Genomic DNA, 22258 nt, shown 5'->3' with positions numbered 1-22258 from the left:
GAAAGAAAGAAAGAAAGAAAGAAAGAAAGAAAGAAAGAAAGAAAGAAAGAAACAAACAAACAAATAAACAAACAAAGGAGGCTAAAATAAAACAGAACTTTTTGTTTGTTTTCTGACACAGAGTCTTGCTGTCGCCCAGGCTGGAGTGCAGTGGTATGATCTCAGCTCATTGAAGCCTCCACATCCTGGATTCAAGGGATTTTCCTACCTCAGCCTCCCAAGTAGCTGGGATTACAGGTGTGCACCACCACAACCAGCTAATTTTTATATTTTTAGTAGAGATGGGGTTTTACCATGTTACCCAGGCTGGTCTCAAACTCCTGAACTCAGGTGATCCACCTGCCTTGGCCTCCCAAAGTTCTGAGATTACAGCATGAGCCACTGCACCCAGCCAGAACTTTTTTTTCTAATGCTGAAAGAAAAGAAATGTAAATTCTGAATTCTGTATCCAGAAAAAAAATATCCTTTACAGATAAAGGTGAAGTAAGTAAAGCCATTCTCAAGAGCAAACCTTCTTTGAAAGAATTAACTAAAGGAGATTGTTCAGACCAGAGAAACAATAGGGGAACTCTTGGAATATCAGGAATGAAGAAAGAGCAACACAAATGTTAAATATCAGGCAGCGTGCAGTGGCTCACGCCTGTAATCCCAGAACTTTGGGAAGCCGAGGTAGGTGGACTGCTTGAGCCCAGGAGGTTGAGACCAGCCTGGGAAATATGGCGAATCCCCGTCTCTACCAAAAATACAAAAAAAATTAGCTGGTGTAGTGGGACATGCCTGTGGTCCCAGCTACTCAGGAGGCTGAGGTGGGAGGATTGCTTCAGCCTGGGAGGGAGAGGTTGCAGTGATCTGAGATAGCACCACTGCACTCCAGCCTGGGCGAGACAGGGTGAGACAATGTAGTATTGACACAAGAATAGGTAAATATGTAAATAGAACAGAAGAGAACTCATAAATAAACCACACATGTTAACTGATTTATGACAAATGTGACACTGCTATTCAGTGGGGGAAAGGATGGTCTTTTTTTTTTGAGACTTTATCTCAAAAAAAGAAAGAAATGGTAAACATAATAAATTATTCCCTTGAGTTTTTTATAGTCTAACAACTAAAAGAGAAAAATTTTTAAAAATTATCTTATGAGATTTCCAATGTGTTAGCTATAATAAGACAAGAGATTATGCCACTGCACTATAGCCTGGGTGACAGAGTGAGAACCTGTCTTAAAAAACAAACAAATAAACCCAAGATATAATAATAAGGCATGAGATTGGTAAACTTTTTCAATAAAAGACCAGATAGCAAATAGTTTTGGCTTTGCAGGCCATATGGTCTCGGTTACAACTTCTGAACTCTGCCATTGTAGGGCAAATGTGGCCAGAATATATTAAATGAGAATGACTGCCTTCCAATAAAACTTTATTTATGGGGCTAGGCGCAGTGGCTTATGCCTATAATCCCAATATGTTGGAAGGCCGAGGTAGGAGGACTGCTGGGGCCCAACTCAAGCCCTGCTTGAGTTGAAGATGAGCCTGAGCAACACAGTGAGATCTCATTTCCGTAAGAAAATATTACAGACCAGGTGTGATGGCTCACGCCTACAGTCCTAGCACTTTGGCAGGCTGAGGCGGGCAGATCACTTGAGCCCAGGAGTTTGAAACCAGCCTGGGCAACAAGGCAAAACCCTGTCTCCACAAAAAGTACAAAATTAGCCAGATGGGATAGCACATGCCTGTAGTCTCAGCTACTTGGGAGGTTGAGGTAGGAGGATTACTTGAGCCTGGGAGGTGGAGGCTGCAGGGAGCTGTGATCACACCACTGCACTCCAGCCTGTGTCAAAAAACAAAACAAAACATGTTACTTCTAATAGGAGGTTACAGAAAAAAACAACAACAAAACACTTTATTTATAAACCAGGAGTGGTGGCTCATACTTGTAATCCCAGCACTTTGTGAGGCTGAGGCAGGAGGATTACTAGAGCCTAGGAGTTTGAAACCAGCCTGGGAAACATAGTGAGACCCCATCTCTACAAAAAAAATTTAAACCAAAAAAAATTAGTTGGGCATGGTGGTATGTACCTGCAGTCCCAGCTACTTGGGAGGCTGAGGTGGGAGACTGCTTGAGCCTACAGTGAGCCATGATTAGACAACTGCACTCCAGCCTCGGAAACAAAGCAAGACTCTTTATCTCAAAAAAAATAAATAAATAAACAAAATAAAAACAACAAAAGCCGGGCATGGTGGCTCACACCTATAATCCCAGCACTTTGGGAGGCCAAGGCAGGTGGACCTGAGGTTAGGAGTTCCAGACCAGCCTGGCCAACATGGCGAAACCCTGTCTCTACTAAAAAAACAAAAAAAAATCAGCCAGGTGTGTGATCCCAGCTACTTGGGAAGCTGAGGCAGGAGAATCACTTGAACCCGGGAGGCAGAGGTTGCAGTGAGCCAAGGTTGCACCTCGGCACTCCAGCCTGGGTGACAGAGTGAGATTCTGTCTCTAAAAAATAAGAAAAACAACAAACAAAAAACCACTTTATTTATAGACACTGGAATTTGAATTCCATGTAATTTTCATGCCTCACAAATATTCTTGGGTTTTGAGTTTTTTCAACTATTAAAAAATATAGGCTGGGCATGCTTGCTCATGCCTGTAATCCCAGCACTTTGGGAGGCTGAGGTGGGAGGATTGCTTGAGCCCAGAAATTCAAGATCAGCCTAGGCACTGTAGTAAGACCCTGTCTCCATAAAAAAAATTTTTTTAACTTCCTGGGCATGATAGAATGCTCTGGTGGGTCCTACTTACTTGGGAGGCTGAGGCTGGAGGATCACTTGAGCCTGGTAGGTTGAGGCTGCAGTGAGCCATGATTGTGCTACTGCATGAGCCAGTGATCTCGCCACTGCACTCCCACCTGGGTGAAAGAGCAAGACCCTGTCTCAAAAAATATATATATACATATATACACCCTTCTTAGCTCATAAGCCATACAAAAGCAGGCAATGTGCTACCATAAGACAACTACAACATAAAGAATGGAGTGCCTTTTGGCTGGAACAGCTATCTTCCAGTAACTTGATGAACACAAAGGTTAAGAAGAGAGGCACCCGATACATGTTCTCTAGGCCTTTTAGAAAATGTGGAGTTGTTCCTTTGGCCATGTATATGCAAATCTATAAGAGAGGTGATATTGTAGACATCAAGGGAATGGGTACTGTTCAAAGAGGAATGCCCCACAAGTGTTACCATGGCAAAACTGGAAGAGTATACAATGTTCCCTAGCGTGCTATTGGCATTGACGTAAACAGATAAGGGCAAGATTCTTGCCAAGAGAATTAATATGTGTATTGAGCTGATATTAAGAGCTGACATAACTTCCTGAAACACATGAAGGAAAATGATCAGAAAAAGAAAGAAGTCAAAGAGAAAGGCAACTGGATTCAACTGAAGCAGCAGCCTGCTCCACCCAGAGAAGCACACTTTGTGAGAACCTTCCTCAGGGAAGGAGACTGAACTGCTGGAACCTCTTCCCTACGAATTCATAGCATAATAGGTGCTAAAAAAAAATAAAAGATCTCTGGAATATAAAAATGTTTCTCTTAATTGAGTAGAAATGTGGTGTCCTCCTCTCCCCTAAAGAAATATTTAAAGCAAATTTTAATTGTGTCCTAATTCATTATGTAATGTCTTTACTATTCAAATTTAATATATTTCTTGCTGAAAGATGTGAGGTAGCTGATTGTGCAATAAATAACTGGTCAGAAAATGGCCAGATATTATTTATGAAATATTTGTATTCATTTGAAGATAGTCCCTCTAAATCATCATAGAAGAAATAATTTATAAAACCAGAAAGAAAAAAGATTGGAGAGTAAGGCTGGGTGCAGTGGCTCACACCTGTAATCCTAGCACTTTCGGAGGCTGAGGCGGGCAGATCATTTGAGGTCAGGATCGAACCTGGCCAACATGGTGAAACCCTGTCTCTTCTTGGACGTTACAGTGAGCCAAGATCGTGCCACTGCACTCCAGCCTGGGTGACACAGTGAGACTCTATCTCAAACAAACAAACAAACAAACAAACAAACAGAAGAATGGAGAGTAAAGGGACTTAAATGGTAGTAAGATTTCTACATTCCACTTGAGATACTAATTTTAAGTAAACTGTGAAAAGTTAATATACATATTGTAATCCCTAGAGAAACCACTAAAAAAATTATACAAAGAGATAAAAGGTGAAGAGTCAGAGATGACTAGGGAGGACTGAACCCAGAAAATTAGGAGGATGGTAGACTGGGTGCGGTGGCTCATGCCTGTAATCCCAGCACTTTGGGAGGCCAAGGTGGGTGGATCATGAAGTCAGGAGCTCAAGACCAGCTTGGCCAAGATGGTGAAAGCCTGTCTCTACTAAAAATACAAAAACTAGCTGGGTGTGATGGCAGGCACCTGTAATCCCAGCTACTTGGGAATCTGAGGCAGGAGAATCGCTTGAACTCAAGTGGCAGAGGTTGCAGTGAGCCAAGATTGAGCCACTGCACTCCAGAGTGAGACTCTGTCTCAAAAAAAAAAAAAAAATTAGGAGGATGGTAATGAGGAAAGTAGGTGTAATGAAGAGAAATAGAGAAGAGAAGCAAATATTTGGTAAAAAAATGATGAATACTCCTTTTAGACATTTTGAATATAATAAATCAGTTTCTGGTGATGTTCATCAGTGAAACTGTACTAGGCAAAGGTCAAGTGTAGAAAGAAAGTTCTGGGTATTGTTCATACAAGGTAGACAGACAAAGACATGAATATATAGGAGAGTACTTAAAATAGCTGCTAAACTAATAGCTTTTGGAAGTTATGATCTATGAAGGCTATGCAAAGCAGAAGAGTAGCAGATTCTGCTAATTTCTTCCCTTTTCCCTTAGTAAAATCCCTTATTTTGTGTGGGGAAGTAATGTATCCAGATAAAAGGCTACATTTCTTGCCTTCCTTGCATACAAGGTAGCCAACAAGATGTAAGCAGAAGTCTTATGCTATGGCTTCTGGGAAACCTCTCCAAAGGTAACAGATTAAGATGGGAGGCACGTGCTTTTTTCTCTTCTATTTTCCTTTTCTTTCAAGACTGGAAAAAAATGTGATGGCTGGACCTACAAAAGCAATTTTGCAATAAAGAAGTAACTTTAAGAAGCCTGAAATAGTGATTCCATTGTGAATTCATCATACCCCTCCTAGACTATTTACTTACCTATCTACCTCCAGATCCTCTTATATTAAATCATTATTATAATTTCATTTTCTTCTCATAGCAGCTAAATGCCATTCCTAACTCAATGTTTCCTCAACTTTCCCCACGATGGCACACACAATAAATGAAAAAATATATTGTGGATAAGGCTGTTTGCCTGTGGGGAAGGGAGCAGGGCACCAGGTGCTACAGACCCTAACTATAGGCTGATAGGACTGAAATGACCAATATTTCAGCTTCCTGAATCTCACCAGGAATTTCTGATTAAATGAATATAAGGAGGAAGAGAGAGGCCGAGGCGGGCGAATCACACGGTCAAGAGATTGAGACCAGCCTGGCCAACATGGTGAAACACCGTCTCTACTAAAAATACAAAAATTAGCTGGGCATGGTGGCACGCGCCTGTGGTCCTAGCTACTCGGGAGGCTGAGGCAGAAGAATCGCTTGAACCCAGGAGGTGGAGGTTGCAGTGAGCCGAGATTGTGCCACTGCACTCAAGCCTGAGTGACAGAGCCAGACTCCAGGTCAGTGGTTTGGAGGGGGAATTAATGGTATCAAGTTTCAAAGAATCTTCTTAATAAGGAGAGAAAGTGTGTGATGGGGTGGGAAATACTCATTATTAAGGAAGAGAGGAGGGAAGCTGAGGGGATTTAAGTGGGTGGTTTTGATCTCAGTTGTTCAAAGGCATGAAGCAAGGCTGGGTGCAATGGCTCACTCCTCTAATCCCAGAGCTTTAGGAGGCTGAAGCGACCAGATTGCTTGAGTTCAGGAGTTCGACACCAGCCCAGGAAACATGGTGAAACCCTATCTTTACAACAAATACAAAAAATTAGCTGGGTGTGGTGGCATGCACCTGTAGTTCCAGCTACTGGGAAGGCTGAAGGAAGAGATCACCTGAGCCCAGTGGCCAAGGCTGCAGTAAGCCATGATCGCACCATTGCACTCTAGCCTGGGAGACAGAGTGAGACCCTGTCTTAAAAAAGAGAGAACAAATGGGGCTAATGAATCTTGAGAATGAAGTTAAGTGTTGGAAAATGGAAACATAACAGGGAGATGAAGGGACTACTAAGTACTGCAGGCTCAACTTACGTAAGTTAGCATATATACTTGCATCATAAACAGCTTGGTCAGTTTGGGAATTCTCCTACCTGTCAGTGTAGGATCAGGAGTCGAAAAATAAGAGGTAGAGATTTCCTGAATTTGTGACTAGTAAGGTATTATGATTCGAATGCATCTCCCAAAGTTTATGTTTGGCAAGTTACTCCCCAATACAATAGTGTTGAGAGATGGGATCTTTTAATAAGATTATTGGGTCATAAGGATTTTGCCCTCATGAATGGATGAATGCTGCTATCACAGGAATAGGTTCCTGATGAAAAGATGAGTTAGGTTCCCTTCCCTTACCCTGTTCTCGTGTGTTCTCTCACCATGTGATGCTGTGTTATGATGCAGCAGGAAGGCCTTCACCAGATGCAACCCCTCAATCTTGGACTTCCCAGCCTCTGGAACTGTGAGTCAAATAAACTTGTATTGTTTATAAATTACCTATCCTGCAGTAGCCTCTAGAGCAGCACAAAATGGACTAAGACACAAAGCGAGCACTTTCATTTTCTGATAAAACAAAACTACACAACAACTATATAATGACATTTCATTGCCGCTGCTGTTTTTTTTTCTTTTTTTTTTTTTTGAGATGGAGTTTTGATCTTATTGTCCAAGCAGGAGTTCAATGGCACGATCTCAGCTCACTGCAACCTCTGCCTCCTGGGTTCAAGCAATTCTCTTGCCTCAGCCTCCTGAATAGCTAGGATTACAGGCGCCCACCACCATACCCAGCTAACTTTTTTTCGTTATTTTTAGTAGAGAAGGGGTTTCACCATGTTGGCCAGGCTGGTCTCGAACTCCTGACCTCAGGTGATCCACCCACCTTGGCCTCCAAAAGTGCTGGGATTACAGGTGTGAACCACCATGCCCGGCTCATTGCTGGTATTGATATTTTTCTTTTCTTTTCTTTTTGAGATGGAGTCTTGCTCTGTTGCCCAGACTGGAGTGCAGTGGGATGATCTCAGCTCACTGCTACCTCTGCTTCCTGAGTTCAAGCAATTCTTGTGCCTCAGCCTCCTGAGCAGCTGGGACTACAAGTGCATGCCACCATGCCTGGTCAATTTTCCTATTTTTAGTAGAGACTGGGTTTCACCATGTTGGTTAGGCTGGTCTCGAACTCCTGACTTCAGGTGATCTACCCACCTTGGCCTCCCAAGGTGCTGGGATTACAGGTGTGAGCCACTACACCCAGCCAATATTTTTCTTTTCTTTCTTTTTTTTTTTTTTGAGATAGAGTCTCACTCTGTCATCCAGGTTAGAGTGCAGTGGGGCAATCTTGGCTCACTGCAACCTCTGCCTCCTGGGTTCATGGGATTCTCTTGCCTCAGCCTCCAGAGTAGATGGGATTACAGGCATATGTCACCACACCTAGCTAATTTTTGCATTTTTAGTAGAGATGGGGTTTTACCATATTGGCCAGGCTGGTCTCAAACTCCTGGCCTTAAGTAATCCACCTGCATCAGCTTCCCAAAATGTTGGGATTATAGGTGTGAGACACCGTTCCCAGTCATTTGTTTGTTCTCAAGTTGCCATAGTCAACCAGTGTTAAACCCATGCTAATTCGATGTTTCTTTTCTTTCTTTGAGATGGGGTCTCACTCTGTCACCCAGCCTGGAACACAGTGGCACAATCATAGCTCCCTGTTGCTTTGAACTCCTGGGCTCAAGTGATCCTCCTGCCTTAGCCTCCTGAGTAGCTGGGACTACAGGCACAAGCCACTGTGCCTTGCCCTGATTCCATGATTAAAAATTTTTATTTTTGTAGAGACAGGGTCTTGCTGTATTGACCAGGCTGGTCTGAAACTCCTGGGCTCAAGTGATCCATCTGCCTCGGCCTTCCAAACTGGTGGGATTACAGGCATGAGCCATCACGCCTGGTCTGCATAGATTCTTATAACTTAAGAGCTGACAGGCTGGGCATGGTAGTTTATACCTGTAATGCCAGCACTTTGGGAGGCGGAGGCAGGAGGATCGCCTGAGGTCAGGAGTTCAAGACCAGCCTGGGCAACACAGCAAGACTCTGTCTCTATTTTTAAAAAAAGAAAAGAAAACATTTAGCTGAGTATGGGTACATATGCCTGTAGTTCCAGCTACTCAGGAGGCCAAGGAAGGAGGATCACTTGAGCTCAAGAGTCTGAGGCTGCAGTAAGAGATGATATTGTTGCTGCACTCCAGTCTGGGTGACACAGCGTGATCCTGTCTCAAAAAAAAAAAAGAACTGACAGGTCCTAATTGGTCACCTATTTCAACTTAAAACATAAGGTAAATGAGGCCCTGAAAAGTTTAGGGATTTTTCCAAGGTCATAATGATAGTGGTAGAGATATAGAAGTCTCCAGATTTTTAGTCCAGTGTTCCTTCCATTATACCATAAATTCTTCCATAAAGCACATTTGCCAAAGTAAACTACATAATTGGTATTGGCCTTTGGGTTAGTGCTACTGGCCAGAAAGGAGAACTATAGCATTCTCCTGGAATTCTTACCTAAAGTCAGCCTTGCTTTTCTTTAAAATACCATACAAGCTAGCAAGCAATTTTGTGTCAGAAAAAAGTATACAGTCTTCTTTAAGGCTTCTTCTACATTGTTTCCAGGATCCCAGATTAGAGTTAAGCCTTGTGAACCCAGAATAGACTTGGTACTTGGTAGTTTTTTGAGACGAAATCTCACTCTGTTGCCCACACTGGAGTGCAGTGGCACAATTTTGGCTCACTGCAACCTCCGCCTCCTGGGTTCAAGCAATTCCCCTGCCTCAGCCTCCCAAGTAGCTGGGATTACTGGCTAATTTTTGCATTTGTAGTAGAGACAGGGTTTCTCCATGTTGGCCAGACTGGTCTCAAACTCCTGACCTCAGGTGATCCACCTGCCTCAGCAATACTCAATATTTTGATTTGAAGTGAGGTGAGATAAAGCAAAATCCAGTGGAAATGGCCCTTGTATAGTGCTGAGAATGTCTCAAAAACAAACAAACAAAAAAATTCTAGGTTACACTTGGGTCTTCTTAACAGTCCCAAGGTTGAATCCAATCAAGTAGGATCTTTGCAGTGCTGACTGAATTATGAACAGACTAAAAGAAAATGGAATCTGCAGGAATTTAAAAATGCCTCCAAGGCAAGGTTTAAAGTGAGCGATAGGGAGAGAAGAGGAAAGAAAGAAGTATCACTATAGGACAAGTAGGCAAAGAAACTAGGAATAATTGAGGCCATGACTCCTACACCTGTTCTCAGCAAGGTGGCTCAGTTCTACAGGGACCTCAGTGTCCTCCATTCCCCTCAGAGGCCAAGCATTCACAGCTTCTCTCTGAGCTGTAAGGACTTTTCTGTTTGAAGACAGTAAGTAGTTTGCTGGACAAAGAGACAGACAGAAGTACAAAATGTTGAGTGGCAGACAAAAAACCTAGAAGTCTGGAAGAATTTTTTAAAAAGTATCTGTATGTAGTTCTTATGATTAACTTGAGGACTGACTCAGTATACTGGATCTTATAGATCTTTAGAGAATAATCTTTGCAGGAAATCTCTGTTACCTGAAGATGAAAAGGAATGTGAACCAACTCTCATCACAATTCAGACCTTCGCCAACTGACAGTTCAGGTGAAGGCCCTCTGGGGTGACCAGAAAGCAAAGAAAAGATGAGTATATTATTGCAGAACAGTTCTCTTTCCCTTGGGATGAAATAAAAAAATAAAGAAGAGAGCTAAGCCTTGAAATATAGGAAGTGGGAGAAAACCTGGTATTAAAAGTAGGATTAAAAATCTGGGCTGGGCGTGATGGCTCACACTGTAATCCCAACACTTTGGGAGGCTGAGGCGGGCAGATCACCTGAGGTCAGCAGTTCGAGACCAGCCTGATCAACATGGCGAAACCCCATCTCTACTAAAAATACAAAAATTAGCTGGGCATGGTGGTGGGCACCTATAATCACAACTACTCAGGAGTCTCAGTCAGAAGAATTGCTTCAACCTGGGAGGTGGAAGTTGCAGTGACCCAAGATGGCGCCATTGAACTCCAGCCTGGGAGACAGAGTGAGACTCTGTCTAAAAAAAAGCAAAAAAAAAAAAACAAAAACTTAAAGATTTAGACAATGAGACTGATCTCAAACCTGGTGAAAGCAGTAGTTATTCTGAGTTTCAGAGAAGATTTATAATTTTGGAAAGTATTTTGACACTATTCCTAAGTTCAAGCAATATTTTAATACCCACTAGACATATATTAAGATAGATCCAGAAACGACAATGACATAGACGCAAGCATTCCTACATTCACACAAATTTTTTTTCTTTTTTCCTTTTTTTTTTTTTTAAAAAAACAGAGTCTTGCTCTGTCACCCAGGCTGGAGTGCAATGGCACAATCTAGGTTCACTGCAACCTCTGCCTCCTGGGTTCAAGCGATTCTCCTGCCTCAGCCTCCCAGGTAGCTGAGATTACAGGCACACAACACCATGCCCAGCTAATTTTTTTGTATTTTGAGTAGAAATGGGGTTTCACCATCTTGGCCAGCTGGTCTCCAGCTCCTGACCTGAGGTGACCCACTATGCCTGGCCTCAAACAAATATTTTTGACAGTCTACTACTATAGGTGTCAGCTGCCACCTATGTTAACTGCTTTGGTTACAATGATGAGCAAAACAGAGTGCCTGATCTCATACAACTTCTAACACAGTAGAAGAGATAGACATTAATAGAAAAATCATAAAATGATAAACAAAGTTGCAAACTGTGATGTGTGCTATGAAATAAAGTACAGGGTACCTTAAAAGTACATATTGGGCCATGGACGGTGGCTCACACCTATAATCCCAGCACTTTGGGAGGCAGAGGTGGGCATATCATAGGAGTTCAAGACCAGCCTGGCCAGCATGGTGAAACACCGTCTCTACTAAAAATATAAAAATGGGCTGTGCATGGTGGCATGTGCCTGTTGTCCCAGGTACTCGGGAGGCTGAGGCAGGAGAATCACTTGAACTGGGAGGTAGAAGTTGCAATGAGCCAAGATCAAGCCACAGCACTCCAGCCTGTGCGACAGAATGAGACTCTGTCTCAAAAAAAAAAAAAAAAAAAAAACCAGAAAATGAAAAACAAACGAACTAACAAACCTAACAGGGTAACTTGGTAATAACAGGTTGCCTGTGACAACCTGACAAGACAGCCTTTCAGAGCAAATGATTTACAAGAAATTTTAAAAAAATTATTTGTTAGCTTCCCACTGGCAGGAAGGGTTCCTCAGATAAAAAGGTATTTATTGTCCTCAGGAGAGTGAAAGCATTAGCCTCACTCTCCAGAAGTTTTTGTTAGGTTCACATATACAAAAAGCATCTTGTCCATGGAAAAGAGTCACCATCATAAAGACAAGCAGAACAAATAGGCAGGAAATTGATTTATTCTATCTTCAATATATTGAGGCAAGAGGCCTTGAAGGTTGCTTGGTGGCACAGAGATGTGGTCTGGATATGTCTGTCATTCCAACAGACTCCGTGACTATTCAGATTTCTCCATAAGCAGATGATATTTTAAAAATTAGATAGCCACTTTGTGATTTTCAGATTGTATATTGTACACACATATCCAGAGTCAACCTCCAGTGTTAAACTCACCCTCTACCTTCTCTGCATCAGCTTCTACCACACAGGCATATGATAAAATCTCATTAGCAATGTTATTCTGAAAGCTGAGGATGTATTATATCCCTAATGACGAGACAGGCCAGAACACAGAGTTCTTAACCTGTAACACAACAGCACCTACTGCATGGTAAACTTTAAATAAATACTGAATGACAACAAAATATTCAGGGAAACAGACTTTTGTTAAAATCACCAGAATGAAATGCCTGAATTCCTATGGGCAGACTGACAAGATTGCTCTGTGATAATCAGAGATGATTAGCTGTGCTCCTCTGGGCCTCTAAATTCGTCAGAGTGAGGATAGTTTGAAAGTCTGGTTACTGATGCAGAGACATGACGGGACTCTGAGGCCCAGCCTCTCTAACCACATATACTCTGACAAGGACTTGGATTCTTTATAAAAAGAATATGCAGAAATCAAATTGCCACCAGATGTTACCAAAAGATCTGAAATAACCCCATTAAGTCCCTTTACACTTCCTTCCATTTTTTTCAGGTTCATGAATTTCCAAAACAGAAGAGATTCTGTTCTCAGAGGCAAATGGAACATGCAAGAAGTCTACATGCCTTGGGCAGCAGCAACCTACAGTGAACCAACTGGTTAGTGGATACCTGAAAACAAGACCATCTAAACATTTCCCTGTTGCCTTGGCCTATAAAATCTGTACTAAGTGACAGACACATGAAGTGGTGTGGGTGGCTGGGCAATGAGGCAATCAGTGGGAAGAGTAAGCTGGTTGTACCTACAGGTGTTAAAAAAGGCAAGCGCTGCATATGCAATGAGCCAACATTAAGTCAATTTAAGAGTGACTATTCATTCCCTTGACTCCCTCAGCTGCCCTTTTATTACTTTTTCTCTTTCAAGCCTGACCTCAAATTTAATTTATAATCTAACTCTCTCATATAAAATGATAGAAGGGATATGGAGATACAGTTTGAATTACCTGGCCAACAACTATCACATGACTACTTAAGTACCAAGGTCAACACTGTTGAATAATGAAGGAAAGATAATTAATCTAAAAAGCTGGCATTGGCAATCTCTAGAAGCTGGCAAATTTTGCTAAGTTTGCTAAAATCCTCTGTGTGGGTATCACTTGCAGACTGTGGACACTTGAGAGTCTAATAAACACTTTGCAGTATTTACAACAATAAGTCCCTGGTGGCTCCTCTGCAGAAGTGTGAGAAAGAATGAGAAAGCCACATATCACACTTACCATCTTCCGTTTCCTGCCACACAATGCCTTCAAGGTTGACGCTAGTTCCAGGTTCACAGGGGCCCAAGCACTCAGGCTCTGTGGCTAGAGCCACATCACACGTGTTGACCCCAACTGATCGGGTACGAACCATGATCTGCTCACAAGGAGATGAGATGTCATTATTGACCACTGGCACCAAAAGGTGTATCGGCAGCACCGCTGGTGTGGAAACAGGGGACTCCATCTGTTGAGGGGAAGAAAAAGTAGTAGTTGAGCTGCAGGACAAACACTGAGAAAAAATCGTTTTCTGTATTTAATCTAGTCCTACATCTATTCTTGCCAGAGTGCAGACAGCTGTAAATATAAGAGACTTTGGTTCTTCAAGTTCTGGCTTATGATACCACTGCAAATCTAGTGGTTTAGATGATTCTTATTAATGAGCTTATAATGATCTTATTAATGATCTTCCTCATAAACTGTACTTGGCACGTTTTTAAAAAAGTTCTATTTTTCTCATCTCACTAAAAAAAATCTCTAATAAAAGAGAATCAGGGCCAGATTTCAATAGTAATAGAGTGCACAGATTGATGAGAAAGACAAGGCCCAGCATCTGAGGTATGTTCTGCTACCACCACTATGATTCCTACCAATCTACCATTCAGCAAATAGTACATTAGTCTGGCATAAAATCCATGAATTTGGGTGGGGATAAAGAGAGGAAGAAACAGCCCAATCCTAGGAATGCCACGATTCCTAACGATCCTAGGTACTTTAATACATCTTTAGCTAGAAGGAATCTACTTAAAAGTTATAGGAGGGCTAGGATTAACCTGGTGGGAGTTTCTAACCCTTAGAGACTATAACAGTGGTTGTTTAATCTGCAAGTAACAGGAGGTGCTGTTGCCACACAGAAGCCAATCCATAGCAGTCTAAAGATGTAGTTGATTATGTACACATAGATAGAAATACTCAGCCGGGCACAGTGGCTCATGCCTGTAATCCCAGCACTTCAGGAGGCCGAGGTGGGTGGATCACCTGAGGTCAGGAGTTAGAGACCAGCCTAACATGGTGAAACCACATCTCTACTAAAAATACAAAAATTAGCTGGGCATGGTGGCAGGCGCCTGTAATCCTAGCTACTTGGGAGGCTAAGGCAGGAGAATTGCTTGAACCTGGGAGGCGGAGGTTGCAGTTAGCTGAGATTGCACCACTGCATTCCAGCCTGGGCGACAGAGTAAGACTCTGTCTTAAAACAAACAAACAAAAGAAACGGTCAATAGTCAAACACTAGCAATCTGCCTTCAAAACCAGAACCTCTCACAAGAATGTAAATAGTTAGGTTCCAAGAAGAATGCAACACATCTAGAGACAACATAAAAGTTGTGATGGGTAAGGTGTGGTGGCTCATGTCTGTAGTCCCAATGCTTTGGAAGGCCTAGGGAGGAGGTAGCCAGGAGTTTAAGACTAGGCTGAGTAACATAGCAAGAAAGAAGGGCCTAGCACAGTGGCTCACGCCTGTAATCCCAGCACTTTGGGAGGCTGAGGCGGGTGGATCACGAGGTCAAGAGATCGAGAACATCCTGGTCAACATGGTGAAACCCCGTTTCTACTAAAAAAATACAAAAAATTAGCTGGGCATGGTGGCGCGTGCCTGTAATCCCAGCTACTCAGGAGGCTGAGGCAGGAGAATTGCCTGAACCCAGGAGGCGGAGGTTGCGGTGAGCCGAGATCGCGCCATTGCACTCCAGCCTGGGTAACAAGAGAGAAACTCCATCTCAAAAAAAAAAAAAAAACAGAAAAATATAGCAAGAAGACCCCACCTCTATAAAAAATAAGAATAAAAAAGGCATCTGTGTGTGGTGGCACATGCCTGTATTCTCAGCTACTCCAGAGGCTGAGGTGGGAGGACTACTTTAGCCCAGGAGGTTGAGGCTACAGTGAGCTATGATTGCACCACTGCACTCTTAAACTCTTTAAATCCCAGAATTTATGAGGCTGACAAAGTCTATTATGCTCATTCAGGATTGGGGCATCACTCAGAATTGAGTCTATTGGTACTCCAATCCTAAATGAGCATAATAATGTCTTGCATATGCAAAGACCCTCAATGCACACGCTGGCTTTTTTCCTCTGGAGATTAAGTAGGATACCAATCAGCAGACCCAGAAAACAAGAGTCAATGATTGGGACTTTCCCAATCCTTGGGACTCCTCCTCTTGTGATAACTTTTTAGTCTAGGTTAAATGTAGTCCTTGAATAGACACATTAGAGAAGATCATACGTGCATCCTTAATCCAAGCTTCTGAATAGCCCTGCAACAGAACTCTGATTCTGGAATAATTTACTACATGACTATCACTCTGTCTATAATCCATTTCCCTCTCACAACACACAAAGGGACAAACACATTCCTGGCCTTGAAAACTAGCCTACAAGCTGAGGTCTGGGTACTGCATCCATTCTCCACAGTTGGCTCTGACTTCTTGGCTTAGAAAGTCATCACTATTTGCAGATCATAGATCATCATTGTGAGTCCACAAAATGTTCATACACTGATTCTGATTAATTCTGCTCCCTGAAGAGCTGCCAAAACATTATCCTTATCTGATTATTGTCTCTCACACACACCCCTTGTACTTCCCTAACTCCACCTTTTTCATAAAATGAAATGGAAGTGGAAGCCTGTATAATGAATTGTCTACATCTATGATAAATGCCAAAAGGCATATCTGCTCTCTTGAAAACTGGGCATTTATAATTTAACTTGCCAACCTTCTTGGGATGTGGTAGATCCTAGAGAGATCCTTTAAACATGCACAGAAGTGAAGCTAAAAACAACACAGAAAAAGTAAACCGGAGCCTTTCAACTCACTCCTCTGCAGTGATGGAAGAAACCCTTGGGAGTCACTAGAGAGGGGAAGTATACAGATCATCTTTACTCTTGGCCTCACCTCTGTTTCTCTGTTCTTTCTCTTGGGGAAAAACTGTGACAGAAGCAGTTTCACAGCCCATATGTGTACTTCTTTTGCTTAGGGTTTGTTCCCTTTTCTATAATTTCTTCTATTAGCAAAAGAAATTCCTGCAAAGTCCTCTTAGACACAGACATTGACCTAAACCTTCCAGGTCACTCCTGCGAACTTTCTGACTGCCTTGCTTGCACATGTCCTATTGCCAAGCTATTCCACAGCTCAGGCAGCAACCCTAGGCACAGAAGAAAGTTTACTCCAGGGAGAAACCTATACACTCTCTGAGCCACTAAAGACAGCTCTTTACTGGAAGTAGTTTCATTTCCGGCTAGGTTATTCAGTGCTCTTGGCAAGCCAGGAGAAATATATTCTAATACATTCTAGATAAAGTCAAGCACCCAATTTTGCATAAAGAAACCAAGAAAAGAACACCTAAAATGTAAATTGGAAACATCACTGTTGCATTCAAGCAGTTTGCCAAATTATGCCCTGTTACAGAATAACTGAAGAGAATAAACTTTAGCTGAACTGATCACTAAGAATAACAGAACAGACTCATACACATGAAGAACTCATTAACAAATATGCATCAAATTACTCTTACTGATTAGAGTTACTAGGCAGAGTTTGGCATCTCTGTTGTATGAAGATGACTTTATCTAATTACTTAGTTAACGAAAAGAGAAGTTTGGGGGTGGGGAGAAGTGATGAAATCCACCTATGGGTTTGAACTATTCATTTTCTGTTTACTTTGAAACAGAAATCTAGAGATCACAGAGCAGCACAATAGTATTTAATTACAGCTCCAACTCTGCTAATTACCATTTGGTCACATCTATAATCTACATTAAGCCATAGTGCATAATAAGCTCTGTGACATTCATCTAATAGCCTATGTGGCTTTACAGGATTTCATATTCTGTTATTCACTGAAACAAACATAGCTTCAATCAGAAAGAGGGGGCTGGTGCAGTAGCTCAAGCCTGTAGTCCCTGCACTTTGGGAGGCTGAGGCAGGAGGAGTGCTTGAGTCCAGGAGTTTGAGACCAGCCAGGGCAACACTGTGAGACCCTGCCTTTACAAAACAAAAACAAAAACAAAAACAAAAAACAAAACAAAACAAAAAACTAGCTGGGTGTGTTGGTACCCACCTGTAGTCCTAGCTACTTGGGAGGCTGAGGTAGGAGTGATACAGATGTGCTGGGTAGAGTAGAATGTGGTCCCTTTAAATGATGCAGAAGGGGGTAAGGGAAGTGCTGGGTAAAGGAGGGCATGGTCCCTGGCTAGGGCTCCATCCTGGGGCCTGTACTCATGGACCTAAGTGAAGATAGGCATATTTGTTTTCCCGCCCAAATGCTACATTTCCCAAGACCATCCTGGCCTGCCACACCTCCTGCTGTGCCTATAAACCTCTCCTGAAACCCTAGCGGGCAGACACACAAGTGCTTGGACTTCTAGAGGAACACATTGGCAGAAGAAGACACAAGCAGCTGGACGTTGAGAGGACGTGGAGGGGAACATGCCAGCAGAAGAGCACAAGACAGATGCCAACAGGCCATGGAACGAGGCAGAGTTTGGCCGGGGCAGTAGAAGCGCCTGGGCCACAGAATGACCCAACTCCAGGGAAAAACCATCTACCTTCTGGCTCCCCAATCTGCTGAGTTACTTCCACACAATAAAACCTTACAATCATTCTCCAAGCCCATGTGTGATTCAATTCTTCCAGTACACCAAGACAAGGGCCTTGGGATACAGAAAGCCCTCTGTTCTTGTGATAAGGCAGGGGTCTAATTGAGCTGACTAACACAAGCCACCTATGGACAGCTAAACCAAAAGAGCACCTTGTAACACACACCCACTGGGGCTTCAGCTGTAAGCATTCACCCCTAGACACTGCCGTGGGGTTGGAGCCCCACAGCCTGACTGTCTGTAAGCTCCTCTAGAGGTTTGAGCAGCGGGGCACTAAAGAAGTGAGCCATACTCCCATCGCACACTCTATGAGGGGGACAAGAGAACTTTTCCCATTTCAGGAGGATTGCTTTAGCTCCAGAGGTCAAGGCTGCAGTGAGCCGTGATCGTACCACTGCACTCTAGCCTGTGCAACAGAGCAAGACCCTGTCTCAAAAAAAGAAAAGAAAAAAATCAGAAAAGGACTCATTTTGCCCTCTTTCTCATATACCTAAAATACAAGAGCAGAGATTGTCAGGCGGTTGGTGCCAACAGAGAAAATAAGGAACAGGAATATAAAAAAGTTAAGGTCATTAGACGACTTAATAACTACACCAACAAAAGTTAGGCTAACTCAGTCTCTGAAATGCTAAGAAGTACCATCATGGCTCCTAGGGCTCAGCTTACTGGGGAGGTAAACAACAGAACAAACAAAAGCTTGAAAAGAATCTTATAGAAAATTTGAAGAGGAGATCTATGGAGTTTCCCAACACTTTATGTTCTTTATGTTTTAATGATAATTTTATGTATGTTTGTTTGTTTTTGAGATGGAGTTTCACTCTTATTGCCCAGGCTGGAGCGCAATGCCACGATCTCAGCTCACTGCAACGTCTGCCTCCCAGGTTCAAGCGATTCTCCTGCCTCAGCCTCCCAAGTAGCTGGGGTTACAGGGTCCCGCCACCATGCCTGGCTAAATTTTTATATTTTTAGTAGAGATGGGGTTTCACCATGTTGTCCAGGCTGATCTCAAACTCCTGACCTCAGGTGATCCACCTACCTCGGACTCCCAAAGTGCTGAGATTACAGGCGTGAACCACTGCACCCGGCGATAATTATTTTCTTTCTTTGAGACAGGATCTCGCTCTGTCATCCAAGCTGGAGTGCAGTGAGGTGATCACGGATCACTGCAGCCTCGACCTCTCTGGCTCAAGCAATCTTCCTGCCTCAACTTCCCAAGTAGCTGGGACTACATGTGCACCACCATGACAGGCTAAATTTTATTTTATTTTTTTATTTATTTCATTCTTGCTGCCCAAGCTGGAGTGCAATGGCGAAATCTCAGCTCACTGCAACCTCCACCTCCTGGGTTCAAGCGATTCTCCAGCCTCAGCCTCCTGAGTAGCTGGGATTACAGGGGCACATCACCAAGCCCAGCAAATTATTTTTATTTTTAGTAGAGACAGGGTTTCACTATGTTGTACAGGCTGGTCTCAAACTCTTGACCTCAGGTGATCCATGCTTCTCAGTCTCCCCGAGTCGGGGGTTACAGGCGTGAGCCACCATGCCCGGCCTTTTTTTTTTTAAAGAATTTTTTGGCAAGGAGTGGTGTCTCATGCCTGTAATCCCAGCACTTTGGGAGGCTGAAGTGGGAGGACTGTTTGACTCCAAGAGTTTGAGACTAGCCTGGGCAATACAATGAAACTGTCTCAAAAAAAAAAAAAGTTTTTTTTTTCTTTGGTAGAGACAGTCTCCCTATGTTGCCCAACCTAAAATGGCACTTCTCAATTTACCTTTAGATACCAATTTAAGGCCAGGGGTGGTGGTTCACACGCCTGTAATCCCAGCACTTTGGGAGGCCAAGGTGGGTGAATCATCTGAGGCCAGGAGTTCAAGACAAGGCTGGCCAACATGGTGAAATCCTACCTCTACTAAAAATAAAACATTAGCTGGGCATGGTGGCATGTGCCTGTAATCCTAGCTACTTAGAAGGCTCAGGCATGAGAATCGCTTGAACCTGGAAGGTGGAGGTTGCAGTGAGCTGAGTTTGTACCACTGTACTCCAGCTTGGGCAAAAGAGTACAAAAAAAAAAATAATGATTTGAATGCTGATAGGCAGATGACACAGAAACGGGAACTGGAGAAAACAGAGAAAGGACAGAGTCATTAATCTCCCCACAAGGAGTAATTATATACTGACTTCAACTGCCTCTCACAGATGAGAGGCACTGATGGAGAAAAATCTTCATTGCTGCAATATAACTTTATGGGTAGAAAATGCACTGAAGGCCAAATGTGATGGCTTCTATCTGTAATCCCAGCATTCTGGCAGGCCAAGGCGGCAGGATTGCTTGAGCTCAGGAGTTCTAGACCAGCCTGGGCAACATGGCAAAAGCCTGTCTCAAAAAACAAAAAATTAGCTGGGCATAGTGGCACATCCCTGTAGACGAGCTACTGCAGAGACTGAGAGGTGGGAGAACTGTTTGAGTCTGGGAAGTTGAGGCAGCAGTAAGCAATGACTGCAGCACTGTGCTCCAGTCTGAATGACAAAATGAGAAACTCTGTCTGAAAAAAAAAAGAAAGAAAATTTACTGAAGAAACATTTGAGATAGACCTTTCCTTCTCCCCTTACAATATGAGTCTTATATCTTCACCTTCACAGACAAAACGCAGGAAGAAAGTTAGTTCTACTGTAGTTCTAAGAAACTTTCTTTTTTTTTTTTTTTTGAGACGGAGTTTCGCTCGTTACCCAGGCTGGAGTGCAATGGCGCGATCTCGGCTCACCGCAACCTCCACCTCCCGGGTTCAGGCAATTCTCCTGCCTCAGCCTCCTGAGTAGCTGGGATTACAGGCACGCGCCACCATGCCCAGCTAATTTTTTTTGTATTAGTAGAGACGGGGTTTCACAAGAAACTTTCTTTTATCCAAAAACAGTTGGGGATGATGGTTACGTGAATGCTCAGATTTATTCAGAATTTTCAGATAAGATTGTGTAGAAAGTAGGGCATCACTGGCTGAGCACGGTGGCTCACACCTGTAATCCCAGCACTTTGGGAGGCCAAGGCAGGTGGATTACCTGAGGTCAGGAGTTCAAGACCAGCCTGACCAACATAGAGAAACCCCATCTCTACTAAAAATACAAAATTTAGCCAGGCATGGTGGTGCATGCCTGTAATCCCAGCTACTTGGGAGGTTGAGGCAGGAGAATCACTTGAACCAGGGAGGCAGAGGTTGCAGCGAGCCACTGCACTCCAGCCATTGCAGAGTGCCATTGCACTCCAGACTGGGCAACATGAATGAATCTCCATCTCAAAAAAAAAACAAAGTAGGCTGTCATGAAATACACTAAACATTATGTTCATAAGATGTTATCAGGACAGAGGCAGTGGCTCACACCTGTAATCTGAGCACTTTGGGAGGCCAAGGACAGAGGATCACTTGAGCTCAGGACTTTGACATCAGCCTGGGCAACATAGAAAGACTTTGTCTCTACAAAAATTCAAAAACTAGCCAGGCATGGTGGTGTGTTCCCGTAGTCCTAGCTGCTCAGGAGGCTGAGAAGGAAGAACTGCTTGAAAAGATGGGAGGATTGCAACTAGAAGGCTGAGGCTGCAATGAGCCAACATAGTACCACAGCACTCTAACCTGGGCAACAGAACGAGATACTGCCTTTTTTAAAATAATAATTAAAAAAAGAGCAAGCAAGAGAGAGATGTTATCTTTACCAATAATCCAAAAGGTGCTTCAAGATTTTACAGTGACTAACATCAGCAATATTAATAGTAATATAGGTGCACAGGGTAGAGGATTAAAACAAATACTCACTGACTCATGGATAAACATATAAATACTCCACCAAGGTTTTCAAGGTACTATATAAAACTTAATTTGCTCACCAAGTTCTTATTGTAGGTTATTTAAAGGAATGGGAGGTAAAATCCCATTTATCTATTTATTTAGTTATTTATTTTTGTCTCTTGAAATACAGAAAAAAGGCTAGGCACATAGCTCACGCCTGTAATCCCAGCACTCTGGTGGTCTGAGGTGGGCAGATCACTTGAGGCCAGGAATTCGAGACTAGCCTGGCCAATATGGTAAAACCCTATCTCTACTAAAAATACACAAACACACACACACAAATTAGCCAGGGGTGGTGGTGGGTGTCTGCAATCCCAGCTACTTGGGAGGCTGAGGCACAAGAATTGCTTGAACCAGGGAGGTAGAGGCTGCAGTGAGCTGAGACTGCACCACTGTACTCCAGTCTGGGTGACAGAGCAAGACTGTCTCTAAACAAAAAACAGAAAAAAAAAATCCTCAATTATTTGAATGACTGTCTCTGGGTGGAGTTTTGAGACAAAATTCCAATCAATAAATAAGTTTAAATAGGATGACTTTTGCTTATTCTGAAAAATCAGTAATTCCTTGTCATGAGAGGCTGGCAGGTATATATCATGGGATAATTAAAGATGGAAAGAAAAATCTGAATG

At 42.9% G+C, this 22258-nt stretch overlaps 1 protein-coding gene across 2 annotated transcripts in view; it reads right to left on the bottom strand.

Moving 5' to 3' along the window:
* Positions 1-22258, bottom strand: part of ZNF609 (zinc finger protein 609) — a 239442-nt gene that overhangs the window by 55866 nt on the left and 161318 nt on the right. For both annotated transcript variants that reach the window (XM_064361417.1, XM_012443057.3), the window contains exon 3: positions 13160-13385. In XM_064361417.1, coding sequence (XP_064217487.1) covers positions 13160-13385 — 226 coding nt within the window. The remainder of the gene's footprint in view (positions 1-13159; positions 13386-22258) is intronic.

Source organism: Aotus nancymaae, unplaced genomic scaffold (assembly GCF_030222135.1).
Source record: "Aotus nancymaae isolate 86718 unplaced genomic scaffold, 86718_ANA_hifiasm-v0.15.2.pri h1tg000041l, whole genome shotgun sequence".
In the NCBI taxonomy this organism is placed as follows: Eukaryota; Metazoa; Chordata; class Mammalia; order Primates; family Aotidae; genus Aotus; species Aotus nancymaae.
This window is presented reverse-complemented; position numbering and strand designations above follow the sequence as displayed.